Source organism: Fonsecaea erecta, assembly GCF_001651985.1.
Source record: "Fonsecaea erecta strain CBS 125763 chromosome Unknown Scaff14, whole genome shotgun sequence".
In the NCBI taxonomy this organism is placed as follows: Eukaryota; Fungi; Ascomycota; class Eurotiomycetes; order Chaetothyriales; family Herpotrichiellaceae; genus Fonsecaea; species Fonsecaea erecta.
In genome coordinates, this window is record NW_017387257.1 from 371,919 (window position 1) to 392,136 (window position 20,218).

Here is a 20,218-nt window from a genome sequence, read left to right on the forward strand (position 1 = left end):
GGGTTGCCATTTGCGCGGCGCCTGCGCTGCCCGTGTTCGAACAACCACCAGAGGTGTGACTGGGTACCGAATCCACCCCTTGCGGTCTTACCTCTTGTAGCAGGCCGCACCCTGCCGAACGGCGGCCCCGGCCTGCGGACTGCGGCGATCTCGCGTCTGACGTCCCCCTATGGGAAGCCTACACAGGCTTGGAACCCTAGGCGAGCCACCCTTGCTCACCTGGCCCATAGCCTGCGTTCATTGTGCCCTCCCTTTCCAATGGCTTCACTACATGCCCCTGCGTGCCTCATTCCCAAGCTGGACCAGGTACGTCTTGCCGAGACTCGAATGAGAATTCCACTGCCATCCTGGGATCCCTGGTCACTGTTTGCTGTCTCTTTGTGCGAAGGTTGGCTACGTTGGGTCCCATCCACTTCGGCCAACGGCAGGACAGCCCAATCCCTACCAAAAAGGCTGTGGCTGACTATACTTTCCATTGGGCTCGCGGGACATCGTCCTGACTGGCTTTCTAGATAGCCAGGGCGGGTCTCCAGTGCGAACACTCATCATCACCAAGGTTTGGTAGACTATTCGTGTCCATCTACAAGGTCCTCAGGCCAGTGTATTTCGTTAGATATAGGGAAGTGACCGCCAGACTTATGAATCGAAGGAGACCCTCATGTCCCGACTCGTCTATAACCGTTTGACGGTATTCGATTAAACTTGACCTATTCGCAGGTTGGCCGTTGCGCTATTCTGCTCCCGAGTCTCGCGCCTGCCCAATCACACCAGCAACTCTTGTCTTATTCGGACCATTTCATCTCCTTTTAATTCTGGACGTACCGCTTCCTCCAGGCCCGGCGTTACAACCTCCAAGGGCTCTGTGCATCTCAGCTTTTTGTCCTCAATCTCTTACTGGAGGATCACTTGCCAGGCGGCGACGCCTTGCTTCTGCGGATCCTCCCCTTTGCGCCGGGCCTTACGTACTGGTCGGGCTGGAATAAATCCACGTCGATGCGAGGACTGTCCCAAGGTACTTGAATAATGTCGGTCGCCACAGAGATCATCCATCAGACCAACAGTGAAATCATCCAAATTGTCGCCATGTCGGAGTCGGGTAGTGAAGCAAGCAAGGCTGCAAAGAAGAGGTGCGTAGGGACGCATCCACCTCAGCCCCTCCTCGTTCTCGGACCTTTCGCTGATGCAGTTATCAGAGAATACAATCGCAACGCCCAACGAGTGTTTCGTAAGTAGCTCTGCGCCTCCCGCGGAACGCTCCTCCCATGTTTGCCTTCAAAATCAGGCACTAACCTTTCCCACCAGGCCAAAGGCGCAAAGAACACTTGAGCAAACTCGAAGCCGCTCAGCGCGAACTGAACAGTATCCAGGTCGAAGAAGTCGAACGCCTTCGGCGCGAGAACCAGGCACTCGCGCAAGAAAACGAGTCCTTGAAGGCTGCTTATGGATCGCAAGCCAGCTCACCGGGACCGACAATGAGCCCTGGGGAGGTCAGAGGATCTCCTTCGGGTTATATGGCATATGGAGCTGCGCCTGGTGGCTACCTGAGCACGGTCTCAGGGGCCCCTTCCTACGTCCCCGGCCCTGTCACAGTCTCGATGCCTCAGCCAGCCACGACACCCTTATCGAGCGCCAGCAGCGATCCCAGCACCCTCGTCGTTGTTGTCCCCAACAACATCCGCGAAATACGTCGATCGCTTCACCACATGTTCTCTCCTCTTCTCGAAATCCCCGTCATTTCTAACCCACAGACGCATTTGGCCACGTTGGCAGCCTTGGAACCGTCGCTACCGAGTTCTTTGAAGCCCTCGCAACTCCAACTGTCCACACCACATCATGCTTACATAGACATGATCCCCTCTCCCAGCCTCAGAGACCGACTCATTGCAATTGGTCCTGCGAATGCCAATACATTCTTAACAGAGGCTTGCACAGTAGCATGCGACATTGAAGATACAGGGCAGATGATAGTGTGGGGGGAAGATTGGCTCAATGAATTTTCCTGGGAATTTTCTGCGAGCGTGTTGGAACGCTGGGGAGGTTGGCTTCTCACTTCTGAATGGGGTCAGAGAGCAAACTTCTGGCGACGTCAAAGAGGAGCTCCGATCCTTCCGGGCTACGATTGATGAGTTGAAACCAGTGGGTTTTACTTGCTCGTTCCCGACGGGTCCACGGCTTGAAAGGTCGGCTTGCTCTCACGGCGCACTTCAGGTCAACGGCAGGTTGGCGACACGGTACATGCAGAGTTGGGATATACTTATGGGCCTTGATCGTCTACGAGTCAGTTCGATATCTTGACGGGCAAACCCAGTCCTTTCCAAGTTGCAAGTCCACCTCGCAATCTTCTCTAGGACCAATCCGCCCTTCAAGTCCGTTCTGGAAACGGGCGCAGGTCGCCGTTTCGATTCACTTGAACTTGTCCAAGTCCATACTGTACAACTCTTGTCTACCGCTTTATGTATAACAATGGAAAAAAAATCCCTTTCTTGCTTGTTATGGGTTGGGTTTGGCTCTCGGTTGGTGGCACACCTCCCGAAGGTCTCGTGATGCATGTGGAATTCGCGTCGCATTTGCCGTGGAAAGGGCAGGAGTGCGTCTTTCGGAGGGAGACTGTAGGACTCTGAAAAATTCCCAGCCCAGTCACAAAGTCCTGGGGGATGGTGGTATGTACCTGCAGAACCAGGGCGTCAGTGGAGCTCAGCAGGAGTTGGGGGTGGCAATGGATATTTCAAGGTAAGAGTGCTGCCTGCTGCCCGCGAGATGAAAGGTCTCTTCTCCGGTTTGAATGGTTTCGAGGCACTTTTCTGTGATCAATTGATCTCGAAAGGCGCAGTTGCACGCGTTTGGAGACGGTTTCATTTTGGTTAACTTGGTCTGACGAATTTTACGTACAGAACCATCCGTCAACTGCGGCATTACAAATCGGGCACGCTCATCACGATGAAATCTGCGGAACATCAAGAATGACAAGGCCGTCTGTTTTCCCAGGTCACTGGTATCATATGAAATCAGCCGAGAGCCCTATTTTTTTCCCCCAGAGGACCAGAGCCAGCGTGAGACATACCTGGACTGGGCGAGGGTTGCAAGAAGAGAATGTGCTCAACAGTCTGGAGCAGAGGGCGGGTCCTCAGGTTCCAACTCGAGGCAAGATGGTCAAGTCTGATAACCCAGTCAATTCAACCTGCCGAAAATATTTACAATCCCTCAGTGGACCAATAGGCTGTTGATCAGGCGAAGCGCTGAAGGTCCAGACAGCAGCAAGGCGCACCCTTTCATCAATGAGCTCTTTGTACTACATTCCAAATGGACAGGATTAGTACCTGGCGCAGAACGCTAAGGATCACAGTTGTCCGGGTCGAAGTCAAAGCCCTGTTAGCTGGCTTTTATCAACAACGTCCAGGATGCGCATGGCTTGAATGCTATTGAAGACCACGTCAATTGCTAAGGCACGGACGCAGTGGCCTTGAGTGAACGTCCAGTCAAAAACCAGAATGCAGACTGAAACCATTCTGAGCAGCTGATTTGATCAATAGTATATAGACTATTGAGCCTCGAGCTGAACAAGTTGGGCCAATCAGACTCATGTATCTCGATCTGCCGCTTTAGGAACTACGCCTTATCCTCTCCATTACTGCTCTTGCACCAGGATACGTTCAACCTCGGTGTTTGATTCACCGTTACGACCAGCCCTCTTGCATGACAGCTACAGATCACTTAACAGCATACAGCAACGATCCCCTTGAACTACTCTGCGGTGGTCGCAACCTGCCTCGAGTCTGTGCGAGAGGGTCTGTCATGTATGCCCAGCATCAGTCAAGGATGGCTGTTCTTTGCGCGTTTATGCGGACTTACTCTCGTCTCACTGAACCCTGAGGCAGCCTGAAAGCCGAATCTCATGTGGTTGTTCTGGCACAGTGTCCTGTCCATGGAGTCCGACGAATGTAACTCTCGTGATGCTTTTTGACTCACAGTGTCAATGTCAAGCAGGTATTGGCTATGTAATTTGCTTTGAATATACTACGAGGTGCTGCTCCTCAATGATGCGCACACCTGCTCATCTCTAGGACGTGCTTTACTCGTAGCTCCTGGTATTCCCGATGAACGGAGGTTACATCCAACAGTACACTTTTCTCTGAATTTTGTCTGCAGGTCTCGTTCGCTCCACAACAGGACAAATCCTGCGACACCGCTCCTGCAGCCCTGAACTCATGAACCGAAAGGATTAGGTACCTTGAATGCCGTCTTCATGCAAAGTACCTACATATCGGGACTACGTCTATGCTCGTCATATGCCCCTTAGCTTGCTCCACCCACACCACAGCACCAGGCAAGCCACCTGCTGATGAACCCGATCTGGAATCGAGGGATCGATCCCTGAACCTCGTGTTCCATCCCCGCTCCGGGTGAGATTCCATTCTCGCCCAAAAAACTCTCCGCTCGGAGCCCTCCGAAGTGTACCTTCGCCAAGGGCTTCCCGTTGAGAACTAGTGTCTTGGCGCTAAAGGCCTTCCGCGGAGAATCTCTCCGGCGGCGGCGTGGGAGGTGGCACCCACCCTCTTGTCTACCAAGATTCAACACAGCCCGTCCCGTCCTTACGTTAGTTAGCCTCGTACCAGTCGACCAATGAACTCTGCTTCGGGTTTCGCTCAATCACCGCCTGCAGACTTATTCAGATCGGGGGTACCAGGGTTCGTGTGGGTCGGAAGATCTGAATAAGAACAATCATGATTCATGGCAGTCGTAACCGACCACGGTTCATTGGACTTCTCAGCAACACCAACGATGAGGACCTACGCTGATTGCTTGGGCACTGTTTGCGTCGCACGGCAGAGACGTAGCTCATCTAAGAGAATGTCCACTGACAGGGAAGACCTCCTTCGATTCTTTGCCTGAAAGAGTCGCAATCACGCAGGGACCAAGGGAGCTGGCTGGACGCCCTAGCATGTCATCAAGATTTTATCATGCCCAAGAAGCACTCAGTACCAGGTCCCACCACGGTCCTCATGCCTCCATCTTGGCTTTAGAGCCCCAGCATCGTCCACAGCTTCTCTTCTAGAACACTTCCACCGAAGACAATATAGCTGAAAGTATGGGCAGTGCTCTTGGCAAAGAAGACAGGACGAGGAGAACCGTACACATGAAGGTCGACAAGCGGCCCAGGTACATCCCGCGGTCTCGGAAGAAGGAAGTCAAGATCCTCATGCTAGGTGAGTGCGTTCATGAAAACTCGCAGGCGCTCCAATTCTGACGATGGAGAGGTGCTGGCGACTCGGGAAAATCCACCTTACTGAAACAACTGAAACTCATCAACGGAGGAGGGTACTCCACTGACGAACGCTGCTCCTTTAAGGGGGTCATCTTCGCCAACGTTGTGCAGTCGATGCAAGCCATCTTGGAGGCAATGGGCGTCTTTGGTATACGACTTGCAAATCCCGCGGCCGAGCAGCACGTGTCAACAATATCGTCGCAAAGACCGAGCGCCACCACTGCGGAGTTGTCTCCAGAGGTATACAACGCAATTAGGGTCCTTTGGGCCGACATGGACGTGAAAACGTGCTTCTCTCGATGCAGCAAGTTCCAAGTCTGCGATTCGGCACAGTAGTAGGTCGCTCGCACAGTGGACGGGCAGACACACGGTTCAGCTTCACCCGTCGTTTGACGCACTCCACTAACCAAATGACAGCTACTTCGAGTCGATCGACCGCATTGCCGCCCCCAGCTTCGTACCCAACGACCAAGACATCCTCCGGTCCCGTCACAAGACCACGGGCGTTGCCGAGTTTGTCTTCACGGCCAACAGGGACACCGTCTACCGAGTCATCGACGTCGGCGGGCAACGGTCAGAAAGGAAGAAGTGGATGCACTACTTCGAGGGCGTGGACCTGGTCCTCTTCCTGGTCGCCCTGTCCGAGTACGACCAGGCCCTCTACGAGGACGGCTCGGTCAACCGGCTGCAAGAGACCATCGACCTTTTCCGCAACGTCTGCGAGGCGCGCTGGTTCACGCACGCCACGGTCCAGCTGGTCTTCAACAAGACCGACCTCTTACGGGAGAAGCTGCTTCGTTCGCCTCTCGAGGCCTATTTCGGCGACTATCAAGGTGAGCACCTCGCATATACATATCTCACCCAGTCTGAAGCCCCTCGGGCCCCGCGCATGGTTTGAGGGCTGTGGTTGCTAACTTGGCATGCTCAATTCATCGGACTAGGCGGCTCCGACTACACGGCTGCCTGTAAGTACATCTCGGACAAGTTCACATCGCCAGGCCAGATGCGAGGTCCCGAATCCTTCATTTGCGCGACGGACACGGCCCAGGTCGAGAAGTTGATCGGGAGCATCGTTGGCACACTGTGAATAGTTTTTCTCCTAGCGGCCTGAGAGAAGGGCATGCTCATACACTGAAGTATCTTTGAGCAGGAAGCAAAGTACCTCACCACCAAAGCATCACAATTTTCGGCAGACAACGTGGGGTATCTGAAGATAACCAGTGGTCACCCGTCCACCGCATGATAACCAGGGACTCAAGCCCGACTTCCTTGGGAAAACCCTATTCGCGCTGATGCCAACAGACTACTTCGAAAATCCGCCTGGGTTGAAACACCCAATCCTTGATGAAGCCGCCCATCTTTACCATATCAATCATACTCCATCGAGATCCAGATCATCCCACTTCTCCAGCAAGTACTCCAGTCCGATGTTATCGATGTTCGCCGCCATGTTCTGGTCCAGGTCCATCCTGGTGTGGTAGTCGGCAAGGAGCTGGTGGCACTCTTCGGACAGGACGATGCCTTTCTCCTTGACTTTGTGGTGCAACAGACGCAAGACCCCACGACTGACACGGAACCTTCGGCTTACCGCACGCAGGTTGACGCACAGCGTGTAGAACGCCTCTTGGGATTCGGGTCGGTCGTTCAGTTCTTCGAGCAAGGTAAACGCTGCGATCGTGGCCGGTTGCATGATGATGACGGGAAAATGGTCGGCCCCCCAGTTCATGCGGGTTTGTTCGAGAAGTTTGCTGATCATTTTCGATGCCGATATACAGACTTCGATCCAATGGCGCTGTTCAGCAGATTGTGGCGTTTGCGCCAGTGACGGCCGGCTCACTATATCCGCATCCAAGGCGGCTGTTTGTTTGGCGATTGTTACATTAAGCCAACGGTGAAGCGCGCTACAACAAGCACAGAGGCAGAAAAGATTAGCACTGATCAAAATCACTCTTTTTCTGACATGTGTTAGGAGGGGTGCGGAAAGATCAATCTTTGTCTTGATAAAGACAGGCATGGGCGATGTGCCATCGCGAGAGCTGGAGCATAAGATTTCTCACTCACTGTAAGGCAATGACATGAGGTGTGGCCCTGTCATGCAGTTTCATGCACTCGGGTAGATCGTTCGGCCAGTCTTCCAGCTCACGGTAGGCCTTCTTAAACTTGTCCATGGACGCAACACTGTCGTATTTCCGATATGTTTCATACAGTGTCTCGTCAAAGCCCGCCTTCTCAGCCAGAGAAATGAAGGCGAGGTAGTGGCAGGTCGGATGCCATTCGGTTCTCGTGTAGGGGGTTGGGTACGGGGTCCAGCACGCCGGCTGCTGTTGTGCGCAGCCGGCGCCCAATTGGGCTACGGGTTTCGGTCGTTGCGGCCTCTCAAAGACACGGACGTGCCTCAGGGCGAGGCCGATGAGCGGGTTGAGGGCATACAACGTCCACTCGAGCCGACTCAGGGAGAAGTCGACCTTGGCAAGATACTCTTGAGTCATGGAGAGGTCCTGGCCAATCCGTTGACGCCACTTGCCCAGGCTCTTGGAGAGGAAGATCTGTTGGTATAGGACGCCGTTTCCTAATTTGTCTTGACCGTTGATGTTCAGGCTGCAAAAGGGAGGAAGTTCTCCTGTGAGTAAAGCAACCTCAAAACAAGATTGAAAAAGGAATGGCTTGCACCACGACTTACTATGTCCATTGCACCCCCAGAGTTGCTACCATTGCCAGGGACACCTCGCCCTCTTGAGCCTCCAGCCCCTTTCTCGCTTCCTTGTAGAAGTGATCCCGGATCCCCAGGTTTGGTTCTGAGCCGTCTTCTTCCAGGGTGTCAAGTAACTATGTGTGGAGAAGTCAGTTCAGTCTCATCTACCATCGTGTGGGTGCAGGTGGGGAGTGGTAAGACCAACACAAGCGTCTGCAAGGATCATATTGACCAAATAGGGAGTGCAAATCAGGCTTGAGGTGTCACGGGATCGCATGGCTTCGAGAAAGAGATTGTCGTCCACCCAGTGCCACCATGGATGAGCCAGGTAAACCAAAGGGACATGAGATGCGAAACGAAGTCGTCGTCGTCCGTGACTGTCGTCCACGGTTTTGCGGGGACGGAGATTGGGGGATTCACGATGTCCTGGATGCGACCAAGGCGAGCGCGATGTCTCCTGTAGGTCGTCGAGGTCTCGTGGACATGGTTGTGAACGTGGAGTTCCCTAATGCCAGCAAAGCGGTTTTCCAGAAAGACGGCGAGGTCTTGCCGTCCGGCATTGCCACGTATCAGGCTGATCAAGGCATGTAGCTGGTTCGGTCCTCCGGTGCGAATTGCTTCAAGCAGGGCGTCCAGCAGATGGCGGTCCTTCTCCAGGGACTCCAACCGTCGCTTGACGGCGAGCTTGCGCCGTCCGTCGTCAAATTCGTCTTTGACACATTCGGTATTCCGTGAAAGGCAAGAGGCACAGGGCACGCTACCGTCGCACTGGAAACATCAGCCCTTTCCCTGAACGCACGGCAGTAATGGTTCAGACAAGATCAAGCAGGACATACCTTGGTTCGACGCCGTCGGCAGGCAAGACACGCGAGGCTCACTTTTTTGCGCGACGCGGAAGGCTTGAGCTCATTTTCGAGCTCGCCTTCTCCCAGTGCTACGTGATCCTGGGACATGCTTGCGACCACTCAAAACGAGCAGAACGGAAGGCCAGGTGGGGGAGTGAACAGAATCACCGAGCATTTAAGTCATGCAATGGACCTTTGGGACGGAGGCGATCTCGAAGCGAAGTCTGGGTGTAGTGGCAGTGCTGCATTTGCAGTCTTTTGCAACGGTCGTCGTTCTTCGTTCTTTCGCGGGTGCATGGATGACCTCAAGCGAAAAACTGCGCATGACGACACAAGGCCATCTGTCCAATATGCCCCGGATACCTCTGCCGAAGCTGTTTGCCAGTCGATCCCTGTGTCCGGAAATCTTTTGCGCGGCTCATCTACGGGCTCTCCTACTAGTATTGGGGGCAACAGGGTGTTAAGCTCCCATTCTATCCGTGTGACTAGACCCTGACAGTTTGGAGACTCATTAAAATCAATGTGAATCGGGGATGACAAATGAGAGCGATCAACGTGCTTTTTGTGAGCTCGATCTCCTCGGTGCAGAATTCCGATTCGAACAAAGTCATTTAACCGAAAGACGGCCTCACCAATGCTTGAGCGTGCGGCCTCGCTGCGAAGTGCGCCTGTATGGACGGGGCAGAATAATATAGCTGCGTCTGAAGAGCAACCTGTGGGATTATAGAAGATGACTGGGCAGGTCGTCCTCAGTATCAACCAGTAACATGCAATTCATCAGTCGTTCTGTCGTCTGTGAAGTTGATGCTGGTGCTGTCCGTCTCTCTTTCAGGCCTTGCAGCAACACCACGACTTCAGCCAGCGGCACGGACAGAGATGGCATTTCCGTGACTCGGCCTAATATTCCACCAGCTTCGAGAGGAACTTGACAGGAGACAGCGTTATAAGACGATTTGATTATGGTGGGCTGTAATCTCTAGGGATGGCTTCCACGCGAGCACGTTGCAAACACCCAATCGACGATGGCTCACACGACTTGTCCCTTCACAGGCCGAGCAATGACTGCCAGATGACATCACACATCAACTGACGCTCGACCTTTTCTCTGGACCAAGATGCATGTGGGCGTGCGGAAAAGGATCCCGGATCAGGCCCCATGTGTTCGCTTCATGTGGTGTGGCATTCCTGCACCCCGCTAGCTTGCGGTTCAATATCCCGCATGCTGAGTTTCAAGATTGACTGGACGACTTCATAATAATGGCGGTCGTTAGCCGAGACTGGAACTTCTGAGAGCTGCACCTTAAGTACGACCAGACCCCCCGACACTATAGGGTTTTGAATATTGGTAGTTACATCGTTTAGGACTTCGTGAGGAAGCTCCTTGACCCTATTGCGAAGTGCTGGGGATCGGAGGTGATGCCCTCCCAAGTGACCTGGTACTTGCCCAAACGAGATTCGCTTTCTAGCCTCGGCCTGGTGCACTCCTCCTTCGGCTGTGATGCGCAAGATATTGATTTCTTGATAACAGCGGTTTGTTGAGATTTGAAAGAGGCGTAGTGGTGGAAGTCCAGTTTCGCCCGTTCTATTACGGCTGCTTCTACCGAGACACCGCAGATGCGGGGAGAAACGTCATCACAATCTGCCAATCAACCTCATTCTACCGCTCGGTAACATTCTGTTCGAAGCAACAATGACAGACTGGTGTCTGTTACGAAGTTTAGAACGACCACGTTCTCTGAACACGCGAAAGGACCATGTGTCTATCTAATCTAAGTTGCACTGCAATATTGAGCAACTAGCACAGTCGTCCCACTCGCTACGCCTTTCTTTCTCCATTCCCTGGCCGGGGTCTGGCCATGAACAGGTTGGGAAGTAGCGGATGACGGTGAAGCTGCTGACGAGGGCGACACCGAAAGAAGCTTGCTGGTAGGGCGGAGCCGCTAGAAGGTACTCTGCAGAGGAGGATGGGATCAGGTACCTCCCGAGCTTGCATAGAGAGCCACGGGCGGATCTGATATGGAGTCCTTTTACGAGGAACAAGTTCGAGTTGCATAGGGGAGCAGCACTCGTCGTCGGCGATTTGGCTGTGTCTCTGTCTATACGACATCAATTTACAGTTGACTAAATAAAGACAGCGGTTACAAGGTGCCAGGCTCGGGACGATGAATGTACTTATTACTTCTCACGGACCAAAGGCTGCACCCCAGTTCGGACTATTCATGGAGCCATGTCGCCAGGGGCTGTTTATCGCGTCGATCACTGGCCGGAGACGGAAATCCGGATATGCAAATTACGTCGGAATGAAATCATGAGAGATCGATTTACCGAGATCACCAGGGCCACCGAAGAGGTACGCGGTGATGCTGTATCTGATCGAGTACTTTGTGAGGTTCCAAGGCAAGACTCTTAAAAGTACGAGGTGCCTAGTAGCTTGGGCTTCGAATCCAACTCCTCGGGCCTCATTAACCGCCTTTCTGACTCATGACACATACGTGGCTCTCTACGTGCCCAGGACAACCTCCCAGTAGCTGTGTTGGCGTGGCATAGTAATGGGCTCTGCTGCAGTGTTCTTCCTCCATTCAACTTCACGTTCAATCTCGACCAGCTATCTCCCACGAGCGCTGTCTCTCTCTCAGAAAGCGGCTGTTTTGTCTCGTACCCCGAACGGCCGTCCAGTTCTAGTGCCCCGTCGTCTCGTCAGCATGTCTTCAGATCCCAACCAATTTATGAGGACCTCTGGCTCCCATGACTCCGTCTGGGTCCATCTTGAACCATATTCAAATCGTCCCCAGTTCCCCAAACTGGACCGGAGTTTGGAGACCGATGTCTGCATCATCGGATCTGGCATCGCAGGTATCTCGACCGCGGAGCAGCTTGTGAGACGGGGTGTGAATGTTGTGATGCTCGAAGCCCGAGACATACTCTCAGGTACGCTGCCCAGGGCTTTGGGTGGTGACGTATATTGACGCCTGGCGCAGGGGAAACCGGACGAACATCCGGCCACTTGTCCTCAGATCTGGACGACGGCTACGTGGCAATCAAGAAGCTATTCGGTACGGACGGAGCAAAGCATGCAGCAGAATCCCACGAGTGGGCTCTCAAGCATGTCGGTGAAGTTTCAAAAGAGCTTGGAATAGAGTGCGAATACCGTTTGCTCCCGGCGTATGACCTCTCACAATATTCGGTTGGCACCAAGGAGCATGACGATGACATGTCGGAACTCAAGCAAGAGGCCGAACTGCAGAAGGAGCTCGGCCTTGATTCGAGATATGACGAGAGCGTCACTGTCAGGGGCTGGACAGGGAAGCCAGATCAGAGAGGCGGAGTAGTTGTCGGTCGCCAGGCAACGTTTCATCCCACCAAATACTTGGTCGGAGTGCTGAAATGGCTCAAAGAGCAACCCAACTTTCAGTGCCACACACATACACGGGTGACGGACTGTGCTGAAAGCGGTATCCATGTGCCCCTGGTGGACGTCCATCTGGGTCCAAAAACTGTGACTGTCTCGACCTTGAATGGCCATACAGTCAAATGCAACCACGCGGTTCAAGCCACCTGCGTCCCTCTGCAGAAACTCAGCATCATTGCTGAAATGGAGTACAACCGCACATACTGCATCGCCATCCGCATCCCCAAAGGAACGGTCGAAGACTGTCTGATCTATGACACTGCCGATCCATACAAGTATATCCGCATGACCGCCTGCGACGAGAAGGACGATTACATGGTGGTCGGAGGGTGTGATCATAAAGTGGGCCAGGAAGATGAGTGGGACGAGCGATACAGGGAGCTGGAAACATGGGCGCGAGACCGATTCCCGAATGCAGGGAGCGTGGACTACAAATGGTCCGGCCAGATCTTCGAGCCGGTTGACCACATGGCGTTCATAGGCAAGAATGAAGGCAGTGACCGGGTTTATGTGATCACAGGCGATTCCGGCAACGGCCTTACTCACGGGGTGCTAGCCGGAAGACTTCTCGCAGACGAGATCCAGGGCATCGACAATCCTTGGGCGAAGGTGTACAATCCCAAACGCATCGCAACCGTGGCGTCCAAGCTCCCCAGCATGATCGAGCACGACGTCCAGATCAACACGCAGTACAAACGCCTCTTGCAGTCAGATATACAGGACGTCGAAGACCTCGGGAAGGACCAGGGAGGTGTATTGAACCCGAAGACCTCGCACCCCCAGGCTGTGTACAAAGACAAAGACGGCAAGGTCCACCGCATGAGTGCGGTGTGTCCTCATTTGAAGGGCATCGTCTGCTGGAACAACGACGAGAAGAGCTGGGACTGTCCGGTGCACGGCAGCCGATTCAGTCCTGAAGGACGCCAACTGATCGGTCCGGCGAAAGGAGGGTTGGAACCATTTAACGACAGTGCGAAGGCGAGACAGGAGATCGCTGCAGAACCGTGAGAGAAGGTACGCTCGATAGCATGCAGCATATGGGACATAGCATTCATACCTGGAGCATCAATGAAAAAGGGGCTCTTTACGCGTCGAGGGACGCACGTGTCTGCCAAGCCTCCAGACGCGTGATCACGTGATCACGTGATCGCGTAACTTAACGACTGGAACATCAATCTCTCTTTTTCATCTTCTCATGCTTCCCTTCTCCAAACGATACGATCTAGCCCAGGATGAACACTGGTTCCCATCAGTCGGAGGTTGCCGGGTTCGAAGAACAATTTTTTCAACGATACCACATCTCTTTGAGCCAGATTCCAGGAAAGGAGACATCAATAGCCTCAATGTATTTTTCTTGGAGATTCTATGGGGTCAAACACCAAGACCCCATCCATGCACGCAACTCGGGGTACAGTAGTACATGGCGAGTGCGACCGTATTAAGCCAGCCTTGCAGGTCACATGGACACAGCTGTGACAAATAAGTTTAGGTATGGATCCTGACTGCTGTACCTATTACCGGAATCCCTCCGAAGATCCAGAAACGGCAGAGGCGACCGATGGACGACCAGAAGCTCTGAGAGCTCCGCCGACTCCGAGCGCTTAAATATAACACCGTCGGTCAATAAATCCCGCCCTTCCACTCTGCCTTCATAGAACACTGGTCCTCCGGGGGTGCTTGCTATACCCTCCCTAATCACCATGTCCAGTCTGTTGGAGATATTTGGCCAGGGCCACAACGCCTACTTCTCGAATGGCCCCATTACCCGTCTCTCGTTCATCCGCTTAGATAACCAGCTTCTGGACAAAGCTTCTACCCACCCAAGTGCAAAGTATCTCACCTTTGACGAGTTAAACCCTCTGCGAACCCCAGATGGGAAGCTTGCCTTCAACAAGTATGAAGACGTTGCGGATGCAATAGGTCGCCCCTACGCCAAAGACGAGAAGACCCAGATAGCCGAGTTCAACCCCGATCATCACCACCCGACACTCATCTTTCTCGGCTTGGATCTGGAAGACAAATCCGCGACTGCTGGGTCAGATGTTCAATTTGGACAGTATTCTGGAGTGCCCTATTTTGCTCTCGACGTGAGCTCGAAGCACTATGCAGCGTTCAAGGAGTCGCAAACGGCGAGCGGCCTCAAATACGTCCCCACCAGGGTCGACCTCACCCTGGATCACCCACAGTCCGCAATATATAGCCACGCACGGTCTTTGATTGATTGGAATAATCGCAATCGCTACTGCTCCAGTTGCGGTGGCCGCATGATGTCCACCCACGGAGGAGCGAAAGTGGTCTGCCCACCTGCCGACAATGGCGTGCTCCGCCAGCGAGCATGTCCAACTCGAATTGGCCTTCATAACCAGGCATTCCCAAGGACCGACCCTACGGCCGTCATCGCTCCCATATCGGCCGACGCCAAGCGTGTTCTTCTGGGCCGCGGCAAGCGCTGGCCGGCGAACTACTTCTCGTGTCTCTCGGGCTTCATTGAGCCCGGCGAAAGCGTCGAGACGGCGGCACGCCGCGAGGCCTACGAAGAAACCGGTGTCCACATTGACAGAGTGCAAATCCACTCCAGCCAACCATGGCCCTATCCGTCGACCATGCTGATTGGCGTCATCGGCCAATGCGTCGAGGGAGGCGAGGACATCACCTATCCGGAGACGGAGCTGGAAGAGGCCCGGTGGTTTGAGCTTGCTGAGGTTGAGCACGCCTTGAACCACGGCGCCAACCCCATGTGGGAGCCGCCTATCAAGGGATACACTGGTCCAAGAGTGCCCCCGAGCCAGTTGATGGCCCATCAAGTGTTACGAGGAGTGCTGAAGTTGTTCCACAAATAATACCTACATCGGCTTTTTATACCGTGGATAGAGAGCTCCAAAGGACCTGTGTAGTAGGCATCTTTTCATTTTATTTTACATTCATCTTGGAACTAGGTGTTCATTCCCACTGTTGGCCCTCCTTGGGCTTTTCGCCTCCGGTCGCTAGAAAGCCGGATTCTCAGTGCCAACCTCCCCGGGAAACATGGTCCAGAACTCCTGGAAAATCCCCGCCATCTCCTCCTCTGAGACGAGGTAGTCGACATTATTGTCAAAATGATCCGTGCCCGACTCGTCCCAGGCGTCCACGAATGACGTGTCGCTGGCGGACGTTGTCCTCGCCGATTGAGGTGGATCTTGCAGACGGAGTGCGTAGTGGTTTGGTCTGGTCTCTGTGCCCGAGTGAGTGTTGTACAGTTCTGGAGCCATGTCTGGCGTGGTCCCCATGTGACGCATAGGTAAGGTTGTTGGGTTGGAGGCTGGAGCGTCGTGCAGGGCGCCGTAGTCGAGCATTAGATTGCGGAAACTGCGCAGCTCTTCCGTTGACGGTTTGGTCTGCTGGTGTGCCCTGGAAGAGTGGTATTTCTGCAGCGAGTATATGTTTTCGAGCTGGTTAATTTAATTGACGGGGTTAGCATTTCATCCTATGGAGCTGCCAAAGGGGGAAAGGCCAAAACTCGCAAATGAAGGCTTACCCATCGACTTGCCATGGGCCATTCGTTCTTCATCTCCTGGAGGAGCAAGTAGGCACTGTGAAGCCTATGTCTGGTCCTCGCAAGATACTCGACACCAGACTCGAGTGGGAAGGATTGAAAGTAGAGCATGACGCCAATTGTGGTGTACACGGTGAAGCCGATCCAGGGGACCAGGCCTCTCCGAAAGTCCGCGCCGAAGCGGTTGATCTCCTCACACATGTCGCACACCGTGGCCGCGGTGTCGTAGAGGGTCTGCGACGACCGGGCCGCCACCCAGTCCAGGGGTGTGTCATCTTCGTCTTCCGGGCCGCACCGAGGCGGCTGGTAGCTCTTGGAGAGACCCAGGTGCGGCAGGTAATGGCGGTGGAGGAAGATGATGGCCAAGAAATAGACGCAGTGCATGTAGCAGAAGCCTTGGCCCTGTTCAAGCACGCTGTGGGCTTGTAGCGAGAACAGGCTGTATCGGAGTCTGTCTGGTAACGTCGACCTCCAATGCTCAAGAGACGACACAAGACTATGCACCCTCGAGTCCTGGTGATCAGGGTTTTCAGTCATAGACTCGTCGCCTGAGGCCCACTTGGCTACATGACCCCATATATCTGCAACTCTGACGGTATATGCGAGTATCGACGGGTTTGACACATTCGTCGTGCCTGGACGCGGCTTTGAAGCATATGCGTCGGTCAACAGTTCGCACCGCACGGGTGTCCCAAACACGAACGCGTCGTCTTCACACGGAAGCTGAATCGCCATATCTTCGGATGTGAGGATGCGTGCGCGACTGCCCCCGCCACTAAGAAGGCTCTCCATGAGGAAGCACGTCCAAGCAGTGCGGCGACGTTCTTCGGCCAAGATGAATGCTTCTGAAGCCGACTGGTCGCCGGCGACGATCGAAGATTCGGAACAGAGCCCCATCATCTGCACCATTCGCACTGCTATCCCCAGATAGATCCATGCGCTCTTGCCGTCGCCGGCACCCCACTTGTGTCCCGTCAGCAGCAAAAGCGCCTGCACCTGGGGCAGACTCGGAGAAGTGATACGCAGCTGCACGGCGCGCGATGCCCGTTCTGCAAAGAAACTGCTGGCTTCGAGGGGAGAGCCAAAGCACGTGGGCGTGGGCGAGTACCTAGAAAGGAAGCATGAGCATGAAGCTAGTACGTTCAATGCAGAAGAAACTGCACCTGGAAGCAAGGGTGAGGATGGCCCATGCTAATGCCGAGTCGATTGTTCCGTCCCTGATTTGTTGCAACAGGCTAGGTTTGTGGTGAAAACTCCACTTGTAAGTGCATCGCAGGTAACATTGTTGCACGTCGTTTGTGAACCACCTCAAAGGGTCATCTGATGAGAGTTTCTCCGCGGAGAGGGCGTCTAACTCTTCAATTGGATCCCTCCGTATCGATTGCCCATCTGTGGAAATGGAGCCTGCCGACTCGTCCAGCCCACTCTCCGTTCGAACGTGGATGGCACGGCGCGGCTTCTTCGGCTGCCGATGCAAGGCGGAGGTCCATTTCTGTGGGAAATAGCAAGAAGCCGCCCGACCAGCGGAGCGGCAGCGATCACATGGAGTTTGATCGCGATGGGAACATCTCAGTTTGGCCGTTCGGCACGGAACACAGGCGATGGCATTTCGAGGAGCCGGAGAGCGGGCTGACATGAAAGGGAATTTCCAGGTACCGGTTTGACCTCTCGCAACTAGTGACGGTATGCAGCAGGGCGGAGGACTGTTGCTTGCGGTCCAGTAATTCCTTGTTGTGGAAGCCAAATGGAACCTCGCACGAAGAGAGGATGGACGCGTGTGCTGCCTCAGAGGAAACGAATTGCCGGACCAACGGGTGCAGCCAAATGTCTTGAGGTGGTCTGAGCCGGCGAACGCAAGAAGTTTGAGACATTAACTATGTACAGTATGCACCAATATTAGCAAAGAGCTACTCTGTCACACCAGGTACCCGCTATCGTGGACTCGATCTCTCTGGGGATGTCGAGGACGTGGAGGAAGCTGACGCGGGGCGAAACATTGTGGAGAAGGAATATTGCCAAGACCTTCCCAAGGAGGTATCTGGCCAATCGGTGCAATCGGCCAAATCGGCAAAACCGGCAGTTTCGCTATGCCTATTGGTCAGCCTTCCGGTATACCGAGTATTCTCCTTCCCTTTCCTCACGTTTAACCAGCTCCCCAGTATTTTGCCTGCCGGGTGATCATTTACCACCCCGTTGCGGAGGAGCTTGCACAGTTAACAGGTCCCAATGAGCATATTATTCCTATTTGGGCGGTCAGCGAACCATGTGACAACAAACGAGTGATCTCGTCGTCATGTTTTGACTATTCCACATCAGGATATTCTCAGCGAGGAGTCAACATCATACAAGCTCAGCATCACGACAGCATCATGGGAGACAGTTTAGCCTATAACAGCTTGGAGACTTCCATGATCTAGAGTCCGGCTGAACTTCAAAACGAGTTCCGTAACTGTTATACTCCGCTCAGTCTCCATACAGCCTCGTCCGTGTTATCACCGAACTCTTTTGTTTAAAACGACACCTTCTGCTCATATTCAAAGGACAACATTCCATTTCCCGCCAACAAAGTCAAGCAGTCTCTCCCCCAGACTTCATTATCTATATCTCCTGTTTAGTGTTCAGAAAGATCTTGCTCCGCCACCGAGGCCACCATAGAAATGCTTCGAACAGCAGCAGTTAGAACCGGAGTTTCAGGGTCTTCAGCTTTGTGCGCCCAAGCCGGTTCAAGGCTCCTGTCTCAAAAGCCCGGGTTATCATCTATCAGATCGTTCTCTGCGTCAGCCAATCGCAATTTGAAGATTCTATCTGTTTTATACGATGTGAGTCCCGACGATCCTTCACCCATTCGCAGTTTTTGTGGAGTGGAAGCAGACGCCTCAGTACCATGAGAATGCTCACAATATTAGGGTGGAGAACATGCCAAACAGCAGCCACGGCTGCTAGGCACGACCGAGAACGAGCTGGGCCTGAGGAAATGGCTCGAAGATCAGGGTCATACTCTCATCACCACCTCCGACAAAGAGGGTCCGAACTCTGTGTTCGAAAGAGAGCTTCCTGATGCAGACATCCTGATCACCACCCCGTACGTGAACTAGATGTTTTATGTCCCACGCTGCTCGCACACTGTTCTAATCTAAGTACCATCTCGCAGATTCCATCCGGCGTATCTTACCGCCGACCGATTAAAGAAAGCTAAAAACCTCAAGCTGGCTGTGACTGCAGGTGTCGGCTCAGACCACATCGACCTCAATGCGGCAAACAAGACCAACGGTGGCATCACCGTCGCAGAGGTCACGGGCTCCAACGTTGTCTCAGTTGCTGAGCATGTGGTCATGACCATGCTGGGCTTGGTGCGGAACTGGATCCCGGCGCACGAGCAGATTGAGCGCGGTGAGTGGAACGTTGCCCAAGTCGCACGCAATGAATACGACCTGGAAGGTAAAGTGGTGGGCACCGTTGGTATCGGTCGCATTGGCCAGCGCGTCCTGCGGCGGTTGAAGCCGTTTGACTGCAAGGAGCTGCTCTACTACGACTACCAGCCCTTGAAACCCGATGTAGAGGCTGAAATAGGTTGCCGGAGGGTGGAGAGCTTGGAGGACATGGTCGCCCAGTGTGATATTGTCACGATCAATTGTCCCCTACACGAGAAGACATTCGGCCTCTTCAACAAGGAGTTGATCTCGAAGATGAAGAAAGGTGAGTTTTGACTGTTGCTCTGGGCCTGTTGTGCCTCGGCGCCCTCGATGTGTGGGAGTCTAGAACTAACATACGCTATACAGGATCATGGATCGTCAACACCGCCCGTGGTGCGATCGTGGTGGCAGATGACATTGCAGCGGCTCTTAAGTCGGGCCACTTGAACGGCTACGGAGGCGATGTCTGGTTCCCTCAACCAGCACCAAAAGATCACCCACTTCGCTACGCGAAGAACCCTCTTGGAGGCGGCAACGGCATGGTTCCCCATATGTCGGGCAGTTCACTGGACGCACAGAAGCGCTACGCCGATGGTGTGAAGAAGATTCTACAGAGCTACCTGAGCGGAGCGCACGATTACGAGCCCGCGGATCTGATTGTCTACAAGGGAGACTACGCGACACGTTCTTATGGGCAAAGGAAGGCGAACTGATTCTGTACTGCATACATGGAGGTCTCCCGCCTCGAAGGTGGCGTCCACATACAATGGGCATGGGTAAAATAGTTCTGATTTCTACATCCCGGCGTGGGAGAAAAGCCATTACCTTGACATCTCAAATGGATTGGATCATTAAGCGACCCGTCAGAATGGACGTTCCAATCAAAAGGCTGGTCGATGCTTTTCACCTGCAAATCTGATTGGATGTATCCTTAGATGCTGCCTAAGGCGAACCAGGCAGACAAGGCTGTGCCACAGATGGGAGAGGGGCTGTGCACGTGCCGGTCACATATCAGGCGGACTGGAAGCAACTTTTCAGCCTCATGCCTCCCTCTCGTCGACCTC

General features: G+C 53.8%; 7 protein-coding genes across 7 annotated transcripts; 5 read left to right on the forward strand and 2 right to left on the reverse strand.

The window, feature by feature from the left end:
• Positions 1-1,023: 1,023 nt before the first annotated feature.
• AYL99_11451 (hypothetical protein) lies at positions 1,024-2,123 on the forward strand (the record flags this gene model as incomplete). Its single annotated transcript, XM_018842957.1, has 3 exons — positions 1,024-1,127; positions 1,194-1,225; positions 1,303-2,123. The coding sequence occupies 3 exons, from the start codon at positions 1,024-1,026 to the stop codon at positions 2,121-2,123; spliced, it is 957 nt and encodes a 318-aa protein (XP_018687717.1).
• Positions 2,124-5,086: 2,963 nt separating this feature from the next.
• AYL99_11452 (hypothetical protein) lies at positions 5,087-6,506 on the forward strand (the record flags this gene model as incomplete). Its single annotated transcript, XM_018842958.1, has 5 exons — positions 5,087-5,204; positions 5,256-5,598; positions 5,681-6,096; positions 6,205-6,346; positions 6,401-6,506. The coding sequence occupies 5 exons, from the start codon at positions 5,087-5,089 to the stop codon at positions 6,504-6,506; spliced, it is 1,125 nt and encodes a 374-aa protein (XP_018687718.1).
• A 129-nt stretch (positions 6,507-6,635) lies between these two features.
• AYL99_11453 (hypothetical protein) lies at positions 6,636-8,908 on the reverse strand (the record flags this gene model as incomplete). The annotated part of the gene is made up of 5 exons (XM_018842959.1): positions 6,636-7,164; positions 7,325-7,861; positions 7,944-8,089; positions 8,313-8,723; positions 8,792-8,908. 5 exons carry the CDS (start codon positions 8,906-8,908, stop codon positions 6,636-6,638), a joined length of 1,740 nt encoding a protein of 579 aa, XP_018687719.1.
• A 2,594-nt stretch (positions 8,909-11,502) lies between these two features.
• AYL99_11454 (hypothetical protein) lies at positions 11,503-13,217 on the forward strand (the record flags this gene model as incomplete). Its single annotated transcript, XM_018842960.1, has 2 exons — positions 11,503-11,728; positions 11,779-13,217. 2 exons carry the CDS (start codon positions 11,503-11,505, stop codon positions 13,215-13,217), a joined length of 1,665 nt encoding a protein of 554 aa, XP_018687720.1.
• A 692-nt stretch (positions 13,218-13,909) lies between these two features.
• AYL99_11455 (hypothetical protein) lies at positions 13,910-15,049 on the forward strand (the record flags this gene model as incomplete). The annotated part of the gene is made up of 1 exon (XM_018842961.1): positions 13,910-15,049. The coding sequence occupies one exon, from the start codon at positions 13,910-13,912 to the stop codon at positions 15,047-15,049; it is 1,140 nt and encodes a 379-aa protein (XP_018687721.1).
• A 144-nt stretch (positions 15,050-15,193) lies between these two features.
• On the reverse strand, positions 15,194-17,377 carry AYL99_11456 (hypothetical protein; the record flags this gene model as incomplete). The annotated part of the gene is made up of 3 exons (XM_018842962.1): positions 15,194-15,637; positions 15,724-16,849; positions 16,905-17,377. The coding sequence occupies 3 exons, from the start codon at positions 17,375-17,377 to the stop codon at positions 15,194-15,196; spliced, it is 2,043 nt and encodes a 680-aa protein (XP_018687722.1).
• Positions 17,378-18,398: 1,021 nt separating this feature from the next.
• Positions 18,399-19,867, forward strand: AYL99_11457 (formate dehydrogenase; the record flags this gene model as incomplete). The annotated part of the gene is made up of 4 exons (XM_018842963.1): positions 18,399-18,560; positions 18,648-18,823; positions 18,893-19,437; positions 19,521-19,867. The coding sequence occupies 4 exons, from the start codon at positions 18,399-18,401 to the stop codon at positions 19,865-19,867; spliced, it is 1,230 nt and encodes a 409-aa protein (XP_018687723.1).
• Between the last annotated feature and the right edge of the window lie 351 nt (positions 19,868-20,218).